The following is a 17,807-nucleotide window of genomic DNA, read 5'->3' on the forward strand; positions in this document are numbered from 1 at the left end:
GTCATATATAACATGTATCCACTGGACAGCTAAATCCTCTGAGGCTAGAAGTGTGTGTAGAACTCTGTAGACTGTGTTGCACTGTGGAGCCAAGAATAGAACTTTTCGCAGACTTTGCGGACTTCCGGTTTTCGGATAATGTTGCCCTCGCCAGCACTCTCGTGTGTTTTACGGACAAAGCGGAGCTCCGCAAGACAACAATTCTAGAAATTTAGCACATTGTGACATCCCAATGAGTGCGGATGTCAAAACTGCGTTTTTTATCTCTTGTACTTATACTGAGGAGGACCACAAAAACATGAGTGAGTCATCTTTTTTCACACTTTGCCAACAGATAGGCCCTCCAGAGTCCCAAATATAAGGAATTAAATGATTAAAATGTTGATTTTACATATGTCCCCTTTAAAGGAAGCACAGAGTGATTCACCATGCACAACATTATACATTTTTTTTGCCTTCAATAAGATTAATGCAAAACTGTCCATGAGTAGTGAAAAGTCCACTTATAAGAAGTTTATGGAAGCACGTAGAACTTTGTGTACAAAATGTAACACATGCTGCAAAGTGAGTGAAGTAAAGCCATCAGCAGGTCAAAATTATGTTTGTGTATTCAGTTTATGACTATGAAAATTTTTAGATACGATATTAAGTGGTAATAGACTACAGCAACCTGTTAAATACTGCTCTAAAAAGAGATATATTGCACTGCTTAATGTCGGTGTAAAAGCGATGTCAGTGTGTGCATGCTAGCAGGCTGAAGTTAGCATTCAGCTCAAAACATGTTTCTCTTTAAACCTCTGTTCCTCAGTTTTCAGCTTTTCTTAAACCTGCAAATACATTGAATCCCTCAAGGTGACCTAAACTCTTTTACATTAATCAAGCTTCTTTGTTCATAATTGCATATATTTTACAAGTGATAAAACATTAAGTTTACAACATAATTCTTCGGTGTCGGTGCAGTTTGGATGATATTTTTGTGTCCTTGAAGTCGACCAGAATAATGAAAAATCCTCATTAATGTATGCTTTAAACACAGATTAGTCCTCTCTTGAAGATTGATGCCTCTTAGCACTGAATGTATCTAATCCTCCAGGACAATTTATATATGTAATAGCTGTGCTTAGCATAGTCCAAAAAGTGTCTTACCACTAAGTGTGGTGATTTTTCACTCTGCAGACTGTATTTTGGCAAAGCGTTATCTGCTACTAACCTCCATCAGAAAATAATGAGTGTGCAGGTCTGCACAAAGTTCTGTCTAGTTTTCCTGGCTCCCCTTCATCTACCTCCAGTACCTGGCCTTCCATAACCTTTCCTGTTCTCCTTGGCAGCCTCTCCTACTCCCTCACCTAATTAAAATCTCAACCTCTCACCTTTACTCATACAAAGACACCTGAACTAAGGTCATGCAAGGACCCCGGGCTCCTTGTGATGAACTCTTTGATTGACAAGGTTGATGGCAGACCCAGTCCATCAGCTTTTTCTTCAGTCCTCAAGTTCATCATTAAGGTCCCCCCCCCCCTCAAGGATGTATTTGAGAATGAGTTCAGTGTGTTGCTTCAACACTCTTGGGTCATGTGACAATAACATAGTCCACAGTGGATTTGATTGCTGGATAAGGAGAATCTGTGTTTGTGTACTACATGCTAAAAAAGTGCTTTGATTTAGGTTTCGTGTAGCTTGCATCTGCTGAGTTGTTGGAATCAAATAATGCGGTATATTTCCCATGGGGCTTTTTTTATGGTTTGATATTTTTGAACAAACACAGTTGAATTTGTGATTAGGCAAAACGTAAAATCAAAGCAGTTTCTTTTTCTCTGAAGTTATTTGTGCACCTTTTCACTTGCTTCCCCACATTTTTTCCCCTTCACACTATGATATGAGCATAAAAAAGAATGCCTTTGTATAATGACGCTGCTCTTGCCGTAGTACTCTTTCTCTGTTTTTATCACTCCTCTCTGTCTCATAATCGCCTTCCCTTTGTGTTAACTGTCTAATTGTACTGTTGCATCTTTTAAAAATGCCTAATGGGCTTGAGAGCATGCAGTACTTTTAGTTTCAATGATTCAAAGAGTTACTTGGGCTGATGTCACTCTAGATGCAGTTTGAATTTCTCTCTGTTTTTTTCTGTTACTCACACACACACACACACACACACACACACACACACACACACACACACACACACACACACACACACACACACACACACACACACACACACACACACACACACACGGCATCAGGAGTTAACTTAAAATAGACTAGCTGTCAAGTGACATGGCACATGTATTTTGAGAACCTTTTATTACCTGAACATTAACAACATATTTAAAGCAAGATGCAATCAAAGCACGAAGCTGTTAATTTTTTAATAAATCATAGCTCAACATCAAAGCAGTCAGCTGAAGACCAAGCCCTGTGTCTGATTCTGTGTACATCACAGCTGTAGTTTGTTTCCGTCTCCCATCACTGTCTTGTATTTATGGCACTTTTTTTTTTTACCACACATGCATCTACAAAGAAGTATTTATGTTTATCTGTGTGCATATGTGCCTCACAAATGTGCAAAACATGACCTATTTTTATCCATTTTATCAGATAGAGCTTTATCTGTAAAGAGGCTGCTGAACAGGTTCCCAATGTAAAAATATGCATGCATACAGATCCTGCTTAAAAATGGAAATGTATTCAGACTCGTCCCAAAACACCTGTGAACCCCTGCGTCTCTCTTACACACACACACACACACACACAGACACACACACACCCCCCACACACACACACACACTCTCTCTCTCTCTCTCTCTCTCTCTCTCTCTCTCTCTCTCTCTCTCTCTCTCTCTCCTTCACTTTTATTATCTAAGATGTAACCAAAATACTCCATAATGGTTTTTTTTGTTGCAACTATACATCAGTACACAATTTACACATTATTAACCCAATGACTTTGGGGCATTGCTCATAAAACCTTTTTATATTTGTGCTTTATTTTCATAAATCATGCTGCTGTTTAGGAACAAACAGGCTTTTATTTTCAATTAAAACATAAAGCCAGCATTATTTCATGTAGAGGTCGTAGGTTTTTAATGATCTGGTTGAGATGATTAATCATGTGTAATGATTTCATTGTTTAATCAATCGGCTGATGATTACTTATATATGTAATTTTACACTTTTTTTTATTCTCAGAAGCTTAATACATGCTGCTTAGTCACTGAAACTTCACACATAACTGTATGTGACAAAGTTTAGTTTTTATATGTATTTTTGATGTACTTAACAAAATGCTTACTTTTTTACTTTTGCCGATATGCCGATATATCAGGCGTTCTTGAGATGATAACCAATACCGATACCAATATATATATAGAGATATTTTTTTTATTTTATTTTTTTCCCGAGTCCAACTGCACAGGTCGTGTTGTCTCTTGTGTAGTGAAATTAACATAATATTTTGCATACTCATCCAGCAGCAGAGGTCAAGGAGGTAGCAGCCTCGTAAGCCTAATGTTGCCTAATACTGATATTGTGCTGATAATATCATGTCTCCTTAATGTATAAATGACTGCAGTGCAGACACAAAATGCAAGCTGGAGACACATACCATTATTGTTAGTCAATTAATGTTGACTTAAAGGTGAAGTAAGTAGTTTATAGTGCCATCTAGAGGAGAGGCTGAAATTTACAAAATCTGTTCACCCCCTCCCTTCCCTGAGCGCTACGGTATCCGCAGCTGGTCAACTGTCGTCCTCGTCTTTCTCCGTGTCAGCAGATGAGGTTTGTGAGGTGAGGGAGAGGGTACAGGCTCCGGTAGAAACATGGCGTCTCGCTGCTAACAGTGGCAATGCAACTGGGCCCGCGACCATGTTATTTTACATGACTTTTTCAAACACTACGAAAATGAAACAAAAACTATTATACAGCGACTAGACAATGCAGGAGCACATAATATGTATAAAAAAGTGGATTTTGGGTTATATAAACCCATAAATACTACACAGTGTCCCTTTAAGTAAAGACATTTTGTCTATCATTTGTTATTTAACTCGAATGGTTGTCTGTCTCTATATGCGGCCCTGTGATGGACTGGCGAACTGTCCAGGGTGTACCCGCCTATTGCCCTATGTCACTCTAACTCTTAAACTTTAATCAGGTGGAGGGAAAAAAGAGAAAAATCTGCAAAATATATCGGCAAACAGATCCACTGATATCTAAAGCCTCCACACAGAATAGCCCTTATCAATAGAGGCATTGCTCTAGTCTAGTGTTTTGTGTTTTGTAGTCTTGTGTCAGTGTTTGTGACATGGACGAGGAACCAGCGACAACAAACTCAGGCATCTGCTTCAAAGTTTTTCCTCTATCAGTGTGAATTACTTGTTGTGGTTGGTTTACTCACCTGATGCAGGTGACTGATGAAGTGGACACATACCAAACATGTTGATAGGAATGGACTGAGTCTTACCTTTTCTTATCCACTTTCTCCAACACTGGCGCTTGTTTCCAAGGTAACATTATATCCAGGCTGCATCTCTGTACCACAGCCTGACAAGCCACCATTTTCTGTTCACTGTTACTATAAACATTACACAATGCAGCAAGTATGACTGATTTGGTAATTTATCATGCAGTGTGAAGGATTCTCTAAGGTTTTAATACACAAATAGATATTTTGTAAAAACAACTGATGGTTTGAAAGTGTTGTTTTGTATGAAGAGTTTCATGCTTTAAAACCTCTACTGCCACACTGTGTGTATGGTTTAATCAGACAAGTAAAACATGTTCCTTTGAGTCACATATTTACATTACACTTTTGACTGCATTTAATTAAAGAGCTGTGTCCATGGCACGTGCACTGTTTTCCCCTCACAACCTCACAACCAAATATGTCACGTTTTAAAAATGCAAGAAATGCCACCATGGCCACATGATACATGTTTAAAACGAAAGTTACGTATGTAACTACGGTTCTATGAATCCTGGATGACCGCCAGAGGCGGTGCTAAAGCACCGCCTCTGGCGGTCAGTAAGGATGAAATAGAATGAGACTGTGGTGTTGACACTTGGTCCTGATGGGAATGCTGAATGGGTGCATGCGGGTACGACTAGTGACAACAACAGTGATATCACCTCACAGATACTGTATGTCCACGTATGGTTTCAGTCAGTCATTTTTTCAGTCAGTCCATTTTATCAGTCAGCCTTTGATGGCATTTTGATAAAGTGTTTCTTCTAATCAACAGAATCTAAGTTCAAAAAATGTGTTTCAGTGCGAGCCCTTTAGACTCACCTGACTCAAGAAATGTTGATTAATGAGTCCATTTCGGCTACAGTATTACTGTATCTGCTTTAATGAATTTTAAATGACCTGTCTTGTTAATCTGATCATGGCACATTGAGACAGAACTGAAAAGCTGACCCTTTCCCTAGAGTTTGGTTCTCAAAATTAAGTAATCTCAACAATTGATGCCTAAAAAAACTCCCCGCGTTGTCATATGATAAATGTGCTTTGCTGGAAGACGCAGCCGGACGTCATTATCACAACAACTTTGGCCCCTTCTTTTTTTTTTTATTGTCCTGGGAAAAAGACTGTTCCTGCTGTGACCTTGGTCTTTTGCTGTTGGTCTGAACAACAACTCACCCAAAGGACAAATGTAGGAGTCGTACAAACTTAATAATATGACACAAGAGTTTATGGGATTGCGTTTTAATGCTAATGATTTAACAATTCCACCTGCTGACGCCAAAGAGGAACAAACTTTCCCTGTAGACTTTCCAGACACACTGTATTATTAACAACACATAACAACACATTTTCAAGAAATAGAACTAAACTGTCATGTGTACCACTCGTGATAAACACCTAAATGGTAATTCTGATTGCTCTGTGTATCTCTTTGTGGCCTAAAGGGACAATCTTTTAATTAAAATGTTTATTTTTGTTTAAGAATGTATTGTATAATTAAAGTAGACTGATGCCATAAGCAATTTACGATAATCTCATCTGTATAGTTGAATTATGTGTTTACTTTACTTCTATTTTCACACTAACCAATATTTGACTGAAATTGTTTCTCTGTGGTGATTATAAAGTTTCTATCCACAAACAAAAGCAACATTAGTAAGACAGACATATCCATGTGTCTGTTAGCTTGATCAGTACTGTATGTTCCTAGTGTTGTTGCTGGACAGTTGGATGTCATCATAGATTGCACAATAATATCTCGGCTCCATGACTCGTCTGGTGCTGGAAATTTTGAGGAATCTGACAGGTGCAAAGCTGTCTCATTAACACTTTCAACTTTAGAGAAAGTGTGATATACTAAAATCAGTAGAGGACGGAAATAGCTGCAGCTACTTCTGAGGGCTGTCAAATGGGGACACGACATCAAATAGCCTTATTTTCTGAGACCAGGGGTGCCTAAACCTTTTTCCTTGGAGGGACAAAATTGAAAATTGATAGTTGACTGTGGGCTGAAAGTAAACACCTATTATATTGTATAAGATGCAAGTAAGTTCCACATATTCCTTTAGCTTTAACATAGTCAAACGAGGGGCCACACAGTTGGAAGCAAGAAGACCCATGTTGTTATTATTATTAATTACATTTCTATAGCGCGTTTCTATACTAAAATACCCAAAGCGCACACAAATTGCCCTCTATTCATTAACACATTTGTACAGGTGGTGGTAAGCTACGTCAGTAGCCACAGCTGCTCTGGAGCAGACTGATGGAAGCATGGCTGCCAATGTGCAGCAAGCGGCCCCTCTGACCACCACCATTATTCATACACACAAATAGACAAACAACCATTCATTCATTGCATGTTTTATTGAACTGTGGGAGGAAGCCGGAGAACCCGGAGAAAACCCATGCACACATGGGGACAACATGCAAACTCCTTGCAGAAAGGCCCTGGTTCCAACCGGGGTTTGAAGTTGTTCCAACCGGGGCTCGAACAGTCCAAAAACATGCTGATTTGGGGATTAGGTAAATTGTACACTCTAAATTGATCGTACGTGTGAGTGTGGATGGTCGTTGTGCACCCAGAACCCCCTGCGACCCTCATGTGGAGGATAAAGCGGTAGACGATGAATGAATAAATACTCAAATTAGAGAACTGTTTTTGTGAGCTTTCTCCATTATATTACATATCGGCTAAACTGCCTTCCACCAAAAGACCAGTTGCAATATCAGTGACAACTAGTGTGATGCTCTTCCTGCACATTGTTGCTCTGTCTTTATATCCATGCATTACACAAAGATTTGAAAAATTAATACTTTTTTTTTTATTATTATTACTTATAAGTTCTTTCATTCATTAATTCATCCATTGATTCATTCATTAATATTCCTGTATGTACCCTCCAAGTACGGCAGGCCAAATTTCTCTTTCATGGCCCAGATTGGGCTCCACTGTGGGCAATCCTGGCTTAGACAACGAGGAGAACTTGTGCTTTCTGCTTTATAAATGTCAGAGCAAACAAGATGCCTTTTTTCACTGTTGTGGACAATTATTATTGTTTCAGGAAGGTGAGCATTAGTCATTGTTTTTAAATACACCGGTTTCAGAAGACACAACTTGCCAATCTTTCCCGTCCTTGCTTCGTCTAAAACATAGTTGTACGATAACAGCCAAACAAAATACATGACTTGTATTTTGTTGCTGGTTGCTAAGCAAGTTTAGTTTGCAAATCTCTCAATTTGATGCCACCCTACAACCTAATTAAGTAGGCAAGCTCAGCAGCTTGAACCCATCACTGTCCCCTCATAGAATCAAATCCATGCCAGGATTCTACAATTTCCCTTTGCATACAATAATGGGGAATACAATCTCTGTCATGTTATAGGAAGAATTATAAAGAATAGTGCTGTATGGAGCATATTACTCTGTGCGGAACAGGTTTCCATAAACCACACTGATTAATAATGCATATCCAATACTTGCTCAACTCCTTCAGGGTCAGCTATTATCCTGTTGTACTCGTGCAGCTTTGACTGCATCCTGCTGCAAAAGAAAACAGCCTTTTTATGTGATGATGTGCACTTGACAGAAGAAGCTGTCTCACTGACTCACAGATTTTATAAATGGATAGAAAATAGCTGAGGCAGGCACAGTTTTAAAATCAAATCAGAGGCGACTTGACATGAATGTTGTGTGTAATTGTGAATAATCTCCTGGATTTTGATGGGCAATGTATGAGCACTTAAAAAGCACTGATGCCTCCAGCTCAATACCTTGGACAATCTGCGTACAGGGAACACAATTTCTGTGACGACCCAAGAGAATATTTTCTTTTTTTAGTCTGGGAATAGAAATAAATAAATACAAGAGCTCAAGGAAGTCGTAGAAAACATGACGGAAGATTATTTGTTTAATCAGTTCAATTGACTACAGAGCTTGAGCCAAAAGTTAAAAATATTATTGGAGAATTAATGTATTATTAAGGAAAAACAAGGGTGGTGGCTGAACTCACAAACTTTGCTGTGTCAGTGGAGGGAATTTGAAGATTACTGATATGATCCAGGAGCCGAATGCCTCTCTAGTTTATGCTGACCTTATGTTAGGTTGATGTTGGACATTGCTCACTGTCAACTGTTTTTTGTACAGTAGCTTTATTTCTTTTTTAATTTTATGAATTAGATTTATTTTGTATTTGTGTGTACTCCTTGTGCCGGTCCCAAGCCCGGATAAATGGTTGGGTTGCGCCAGGAAGGGCATCTGGCATAAGAAATCTCTGCCAAATCAAATTAGAGGATCAATAAACAAAGCAGGTGATCCACTTTGGCGACCCCTTGAGAGGAGAGAAGCTGAAAGAAAAACAAATTATGTGTCTTTCTTGAAAAATATAAACAGCACATAACATTAGAAAAAGGCCTTATGTCTGTGTAAATTCAGGATGTTTCTAAACTTCATTAGCTATTTTCACTTCCATCTGCTATGAAGTAGAATAAATCAGCTTATCATTGCCTCAGCTCTTACAACTTTGTTTTCTGGTTTGTTTTATAATGGATAATGTTTCCATTACTGTTTTTGATTTAAAAAAAAAAAAAAAGGTTTTTCCCCTCTCTAGGCAACGCCACAGCGGATTAGCTACTTTTTCAGTGATCAACATTAAGAAATGTACATTAATTAAAGAGCAGATTTGTGGTTATGTATATAGCAGTGAGCAAGCATATGCTGAATACCTGAAATGGAAATGAGACTAAATGTAATTGCCTTCATAGTCAAAAGCTTTTCCTTTAAAGCTTCAATTTGGGACTTTTTCAGCATATAAATTATTGATAGTTGAAAAGGGGTTTTGTGGACTAAGCCTTTTAGAGAGAGAGGATCCTCATGGAAACTTAAAAAAAAAAAGCTTGTAGTCGCTTCAGGCTTCAGACCCAGACTCTGTGTCATACAGCACAGGAGACGGTATAGAGGACAAGTGTGTCATGCTGTTGGATCGTATTATGAATGAATAAATTAATTAATTATTATTTGGACAAATTAAAAGAATAAGCATTGTAAAAGGCAAATGAAATATTACATATCAAACATTTGCTGCATCAAAACAAAATAACAGATCTAAACTAAAACACAAATAATACAAATAATCACATTATTTAGTTTTTAACAGTAATAGGAAATAATTGTGAAGCTGTCCACTTTGGTCACCATTCATATAAACTTCAAATTCCAGTTTCTGAACTTTTTATTTTATCAAACCTATTTAATGATGTACAGTACTGTGCAAAAGTGTAAACCATTGGATTTGTTGTTTTAGCATTGCTACAACCACCATATGTGTCCAGCCATGGCAAAAGGGTTCACATGTCTACTTCGGGACATTTGGAGTTATTTACAGATTCCGAAAGTGTGATATCTAAGCTTTCCAACAATGTCAAACCCATGTCCATCTGATAATTTTTGAAGAAGATGTGGTCATTTGAATGTAGACACTCCTCAAACTGCTTTAGGGAGAAATTCAGCCTGAAAGATTTCGACCCTCTTGAGGAGCCAGGCCAATAGCTGCTCATTTGCATGACATTAACATGGTCACAACCCCCCACCCAGTCTAGCTGTCAGTGACATCTGATGTCTATTAGCCCACAGGACAGTAACAGTGTAGCAGTTTGGAAAAAAAAAGGAATGAATGTAGTTCATGTCAATGTAAGGCAAGGCAAGGCAAGTTTATTTGTATAGCACATTTCAACAACAAGGTAATTCAAAGTGCTTTACATAAAGCATTAAAAAGCATAGAAAAGAGACATTTATAAAATCAGATATAACATCAAAATAAAAACAAGCAGGTAAAATTTAAAGATTAAGATTAAAAAATAAAATAGATACAAATAAAATAAAAAGATAACAAATAAAATCAAGAGTATATATAAGGAATAAAGGTTACAGTGCAGTATTGGAAATTACTGAAATGCAGCGGCAAACAGAAAAGTCTTCACTCTTGATTTAAAAGAGGTGAGAGTTTCAGCAGACCTACAGTTTTCTGGGAGTTTGTTCCAGATATATGGTGCATAGAACTAAAATAAAGAAATAAAATATATCTAAGTGTGTGAAGGAATATTTTCCAGACCATGGACTATATTATCATCTTCAATACCAGTTCCTCCCCCACAATGTGGCTGTACCCACTCTGTCCATCACAGTTGATATGCGGACTAAATGATGACATCACAAACGCACCCTCTTCTGTGCTGTAAACCTTTGGTGCTGGGCATGTGAAGAATTTTGCCTCATCAGAACAGAAAGGCCGGATTTTTACAAAAAAGATATGTCTGCCTGTCCATGGTCAGTCCAGGTGGGGCCAGGACGGGGAGACTGTCAACAGGGGGCAGAACTCCTGGGTTGCGCAGTAGCTGAAACTCGATAGGCTCTGCATCACTGTGAGTTTGAGCAAGCACCACACCTGGTCTGTTGGCATCAAAGCTGTGACAGAATAGAAGCACACAACAGGATATTTAAAACATGGCTCACTGTTCACATGGAACACTATTATGTTCATTCGTGATTTTTTTATTCATAAAATGCAGAATTTTGAATATAAATACCTAAAGTTCTGATAACTCTTGATCTGTGGGAGCTTTTGAAAGTAGGGACTCAGATGTGTCTGCCAGTCGATGGTCTTTACTATCACTCTGCCATCTGCCGTTCCAACAAGCTGCGGAATATTGAGGCGACTTTCAGCAGAGCTGTGTTCCACTACCTGTTGACAGCAAGAACCACAATGAAAATAATTATTTTATTTTTCCAAAAAAATCACATTTTACACATTACATATTGCAGTCTATATAAGCATTTGGCTATTGTATAGAAATCAATTTATACACATACCAAGAGCCTTAGCCGACCTCATGTATTGACGCCACACTGAGGCCTTGGACACATGGGTTGGCAGCAACTTCACATGCCAATCCTTATGCCCAGGATTCTGAAAAAAAAAAACTAATTTCAGATCATGGTTCATGTTAAAAGGCATTTAATCACTGAATCAGTATAGATTGATCAGTAGTATTGTTTGAATTATGTGTGAATGCCACACCTTTATGTGCATGAATTGCACGTGTAATTAACACGTTCATCACACATTGTGTTAATCATGTGTGATTCATGCATGCAAAGGTGTGGCATTCACACATCATTCAATGCAATGTTAGGTTTCGAACACGGGAGTTTCGTCTCAAAGCATTTGAATTATCAAACTGAACCTGCGGGTGTACAAAATCTCAAAGAGGGCCGTGACATGCTCCTCTTACGGCTTATAATACGCTCATCTGACCGAACAAAAGTTTCGATGTGCGCATCACAATGTAGCCAAACGGCGTTATGAAACGCACAGTGGATTATTAAAAGACAGCTTCCCTATGTGCGTCTGTATGTGACTTTGAATGAACACTAACATAACATCGATTAACAACGTTAAGGAAAACTCACCCCATAAGAACATCAGTGCCTCTGATCATAAGAGGTCCGGGCTTGCTTCCTTTTCGTTGCAGTTTTACGTCTGTTCGCCTCCAAAAGTTCAATTCGATAGGAGATAGAGCGGTGCTGGCGTCATGTCATCATCTCAGACAACTACCGTGTGTGTCCTGCTCTCTTTCAGCCGCGGAATAATCATCTGTTTGTTGTTTTTGTGACGATGAAGTCTGCTAACACGTTAGCATAAAGATCGCTAGCTTAAAATGCTAACAGTCCACACACAGCAGTCTCTGTACGTTCGCTGTCCTTGTCCGTGAAGAAGCTGCTCAGCCACAGACTTATTGTCCTTTTCTCTTTGTCTTCCTTTGTCAAACAAAGCTTTGATGATGACTGCTTTGATGATATTCACGCTTTAATTTCGCACTGCACACATACGCTGGACATTCGACACACTCTCTCTCCCTCTCCCTGTCTCTCTCTCTCTCCGTATAATTAGCCATGTGTATTCTCTGTGATCGTCAGCTGATTGGCTGAAAAAGCAACAAAAGCTCTGGAATGTGAGATCGCCACACCCAAACTAGGAGCGATTCACAGCGATAAAACAACCTTAATTCAAACACAAAGTTTATGATTTTAAGACCCACAATACTGTGATTTGAAGCATGTAGTGGCTTCTTCAAAACTTAAACTTGTGTGATTTTGAAAAAAACGAAAATCCCTAATTTTGGAAAAAAAAAACGTTTTCCTGTTTTTCTCGTTTTGCGCTCGGCCGACTTGTTGCCTTTTGGTCCGTGGCGGGTCACATATATGATTATTCCCAATGACTTCATTGACACACATCCAGAAAATACAGGAAACATGCATGGCGTTTTAAAATAAGATTGCTAGTTTGCTAATATACTGTAAGACCAGCTTTCAGTCATATTATTCCAATCTGAATGCCAATAATCATAGAATTTGACAACAAAGTTGGTGATGCTTTGAGACTTTAACACAATACTGTATTATAATTGTTGGGATTGTTCCATATTTTGACCCATGTGACTCTAAACACTGTGATATTTGGTGTCAATACATCACAGTTGCTTGTTACTTATTGTTGTACTTTTTTCCCACATACTTACTTATCAGCCCTTTATATCAATATGTGTACGCTTAAGACCTTGCATAGCCCATGGTGTTTTTTGGTGTCTTCACCCTCCTGGCAAGCTTCATGCTTATATTAAACATGTCCTTTAATATTTCTGCCAAAAACACTACTGGCTGGCAATTTACACATAGACAGCATCCACTTGTAAAAATGTGATCCCAGATAATACCTAGAATTAATTTTTTTCCACAGTAGGTGCATCTGTACATCTCTATAAATGTATTTCTGAAATCAATGGAAGTCTATTACATTAGGAATAGGAGCCTTGAGACTATCACTATATTGTAAAAGTGGTTTTGCAGTCTTTTACAGCAAAAGACAAAAATTACACCAGGGAAAGTTTTTAAAGGTCTCTGACTTTTAAAATGTCACTTGTAGTCTGTGGTTTTTCATTACCACTGTTTTTATCTTTATTATTATTATACTTAAGAATTTACAGCCTTTGGTGCTAGATTCAGGAAAGAGGATTTTGATGAAATGTCATACATCCTCGCGGTGTACTAAAATATGTTAATGCAGTGTTTCTCAAAATGACTGGTGCAGAATCAACCACAATGTGCAGAGTGTAAAAATGAGAGTTTCCCTTAGGCGTGTTATTCTGTCTTCTAGTCTCACACCCTTAATTATTTATATTACATTGACACACTGAATACTGAATGAAAGAAAGGTTATGACTCTCAGAAATATATAGCAGTGGTGTGAAATTAATAAAACCAGTGGAAGGGTCTTGCTGACATGCAGAAACAACAGGTACAGTGTGTGAGGCTGTAGATCACTTATTGGTAAGTACAAGGGTTTTGTTGCAAATGATTCTATAATGGCTATTACCAAAACAGTGTAGCTTCTCCCCCCACCCCATGATTCTAACAGTCACACACATATGCAGAGATGGCGCTTACGTTGTGATAGACATTACATTTTTCTTTCTATACCATTACTTGTCCAGACTCCATCCAGGAAACTAGATTTTCGGTGTTCTATTCACGAATAAAAAACTGTTATTCATTTATAAAGTTCTACTGAAAGTCCAGCTCATTTTTAGCAGTAGAATCCACTTTTAAAACTTTTCAGGCACACTTCTCGTTTTCAGCCGTAGTGCTGCTGTATGAACTGGTCTCACTTAACTCGCGTTGTGTGCTTCTTCTGATTTGCCTGCTCAATTGTGACATAAAAAGAATATATTTGCGTTGCGTGGGATTGCCCTCTGATAGGCTTCATCGACAATGTTACATGTATATTTGACAATGTTGTGAATGTAGCAGATGTTTGTTTAAATATAAAAGTTACAGTTTAAATGATGGTTAGAAACTTTATACTTCCTCACCAAACTCCTACTGCATCTGCTGCTGTCACAAAGATTATATGAAAGCTTGTTTTGGTCTTTGATTTAATTGTTGCTCTTGTCATTTGACTAACATCTTTTGTTGCCAATTTTATTTGATAAGATTCATCATTTTGCTGTTCTATCATTCATATACAGCCTACATTCAATCATTTTGCAAGTGTCCCATAATCTAGATGTGGATATTTAATTTCTTAAAGTATAAACAAGTGTAGCAAGATGCCAGAATCTGATCCCAGACTCAAACACCACAATTACTTGAATAGTGAACCAGGGGTTTTATGGGAGGGAACAAAATCTATACTGGTTTACTCCAAATATAGAAATGACTGTGAAATCTTTCTCTTTCAGGGGAACCGTGGAGGCACGCTTTGTCTATGTCTTCGTTTTGGGCATCCTCTTCACGGGCACCAAAGACCTGCTGCGATCCCAGATTATCACAGCAGATGCCAAACTGAAGAGCAGAGGATTGTGGGAGATTTACAGCGGCTTGGTCTTGCTGGTTTCACTGTTGTTTCGTGCCCACAACCTGCCCGTGCTGTGCGGCTGCCTGCTGATCCAGACGCTCATGGCTCAGTTTATTTGGAAGAAGCTCCACTATGATGCAGCTCAGACCACCATCATGCACTACTGGTTTGGACAGGCCTTCTTTTACCTTCAGGTAAAGCAGTTATGATGTCAGTAGTTGTGTACAGGTAAACAATCACTGTGTCTGTTCAGTTAAATGTATTGCAGAGGAGGAGTTTTTAAAGAGTAACTTAGCAGAAGTCTGAAAAGCAGAGATTTTCCTTCTGTTTAAAAGTTTCACATCAGTTTCACCTCCTGATCACACTCAGCAGTTGACGCTGGCTGTGATTGAAAGTGCACTTGCACAGTCTTTGTACACTATATGGAGTGTAAAATATACCTGGAAGAAGCCAGAGTTGTTTTTAAACCAAGGCTCATGGGGGTTTACGATCCTGTCACATCCGCTGTTACAAAGCAACCAAACTTGGGAGGTGTTGAGATGACTGTGAAGTTCATGCCGGCTCACTGAATTAATGAACACCTTCATGTTAACTAAGAAAAAAATCAAAACAAAGACAGTTATCAGCGCCACAATTCCTTAAGCAGCTTTGCTGCTCGATGTGTCGGTCAGAAATAATTGAAAAAATATTGCCATGTCTGTGTGCATCCTCTTCCCTGATTCATGCAGCTCTGTCTGCATGATGGCAAGTTCAAAGCTCATAAAACGAGCTATAAGCCCTTGCTGCATTAGAAAACGTTTAGATATTTTTATCTTAGTGCAACTTGCTCACATTTTGTTCACTTTTCTCCGCACAAAAACAGCTGAAAACCAGCTAATTGGTTTAATATAGAATCTTTATCTGAATTGCGAGAACAATCAAATTGTCCGTGGCGTCGTGTGACTGGAAAACAGCCTAACCAGATGAGCATCACAGTGTTCATTATTTCACATTAATAGTTAGCTTACAAATTACAGAATTCACCAGCTAGTCGTCACTCAGACACCGAACTTTGAACAGCCAAATATTCAGCATTGTGTAGATTAAATGTGTTGCCGTCTGGTGTGTGTGTGAGGTTTGGTTGAAGTTGCTTGAAACTGACCTTTAACCCCATGATTCAGACTTTAGAAAAGTCGTAAAAGAGACGCATGGTCACATGGTGATTCCTATATGGTATAATTCATGGTTGGTTCAATCTGGTTTATGTGCTCTTACAAAACCACCAAACTTTTAGCTGATAAAAGTGAGGCATCCATTTGAGCTGCTGTAGAAAAATGGCAGTGTAAGATGTTGAAGAAGGTCCTTGCATAAAGTGCATATTCTAAGGCTACACAAGTATATACAATTATACAGACATACTTATGCATAATGTATTTAATATCCGCTAGTAAACCCTCCTAAATGTTACACACTGGGCTTTTTTCAAATTAATGTTGACCGTAATCTGGATGAGTAAAACTGTCCTTGCCATAAAGGCATCATATAAATCTTGGTATTAAAAATTGATTATCAGCGATTGCCAATTTTCAAATTACGATTGTTTCAAAAACTACAGTCCCCAGCCAGCAGAGGCAGAGCCAAACTGTTCACATCTACAGAACAACCTAGGAGCACGTTTTCCAGGCTGATCGTAAGAGACATCTTATTTAACGCTAGAACACAGAGTGCGGAAACATTTAGGAAGGCCATCATCACTGATAATACTGTAATCTGGGACAGAGAAAGTGTTTGTTTAAATGACATTACTCGGCAGCAGTAGTCATGAAGGTCATGAAGAGCTGTGAACGTTCCTCAAAGGCAGATAATATATGATGAATGAAGTATGGTTTTACCTCCACCCAAGGCAGATATTTGCTGATCAACTGTGTACAGTTGTCAACACTGAACTTCCACATCACTAACAATTTAATAACCCTCATCACCTTTGGGTCGTTAATACTGTGATGGGCTCTGGAAATGGGAATAGACTGCCACCAGACAATTTTGAGTCTAACCGCCTGGCCATGTAATTACAGTCCTTAGAGTAATAAAGTTCTCAACAAAGCTGTAACCATAATGGATCTGCAAAGCTTTGACATCTATTTGAATGTGCTGCTGTAAAAGAAAAAGTGATGTTGCATAGAACAGTCAACAACATTATGAATGAAGTGCTAATCAGAGAGAACAATTACAGCAGATCCGGGAACAAACACTCAAAAAGCAGTCATGGATTGTTGTTTATACTTGAGGTAAACTCACCTGTAGAGACATTACTGATGTCACAAAGAGTTAAAGGTGATATATAGTACGTAAAATATGTACAACAACAACCTTTAGCATTTAAACAGTGAAGTGAAGTAGTTTTTAACACATTTCTTCACTCTCAGATGACATATCGTGGTGATTTTATGCCTTATATGTTATATTTCTTATATCCAGAGTATTTTGGCTTCCTGCTTTTGGCATATGGTGATGGACAGATCAGACTTTGCTGCAATGGCTTTTCTCTGGATTTATTTCTGCCCAAAAACCAGATGGTCTTCAAAGCAGCAAGCCGCTGTTTATTTCTTCAGAAATTAGACAGGTTGTGCAAATGTTCCACCTGATTGGTAAGAAATGTAATTCCAACTCAACTGTGTGTAGAAAATAGGAATCCTCTCAAGCACAGAACTGAAAGGTGGGCTGTCATTTGATAAATCTGACAAATTAAGTCATCATGCATGTTCCAGCACATGTTGTTTTTTTTCTTAAATCATAAACCTGCTCAGTATTCTCCTCACGCAAATTACAGACATGAGTACTCAGACTTACACCAGAACAGATGTGTGTCTGGAGTTATCAGTTCTCCATACTTTCTCCGAGGAGAATATGCTCTTCAGCAAAGCTCTAATTGACCAACCTCCCTCTAACAGTTG

General features: G+C 38.5%; 1 protein-coding gene across 1 annotated transcript in view; it reads left to right on the forward strand.

Moving 5' to 3' along the window:
* The window catches only part of pigg (phosphatidylinositol glycan anchor biosynthesis class G (EMM blood group)), a gene marked incomplete at both ends in the record, with an annotated part of 61,308 nt that overhangs the window by 35,350 nt on the left and 8,151 nt on the right, over window positions 1-17,807 (forward strand). Inside the window, one exon of the mRNA XM_083890810.1 lies at window positions 14,759-15,068. Within this exon, the coding sequence (XP_083746936.1) occupies window positions 14,759-15,068 (310 nt within the window). The remainder of the gene's footprint in view (window positions 1-14,758; window positions 15,069-17,807) is intronic.

This window comes from Microchirus variegatus (genome assembly GCF_963457635.1).
Source record: "Microchirus variegatus genome assembly, chromosome: 6".
NCBI lineage: Eukaryota > Metazoa > Chordata > Actinopteri > Pleuronectiformes > Soleidae > Microchirus > Microchirus variegatus.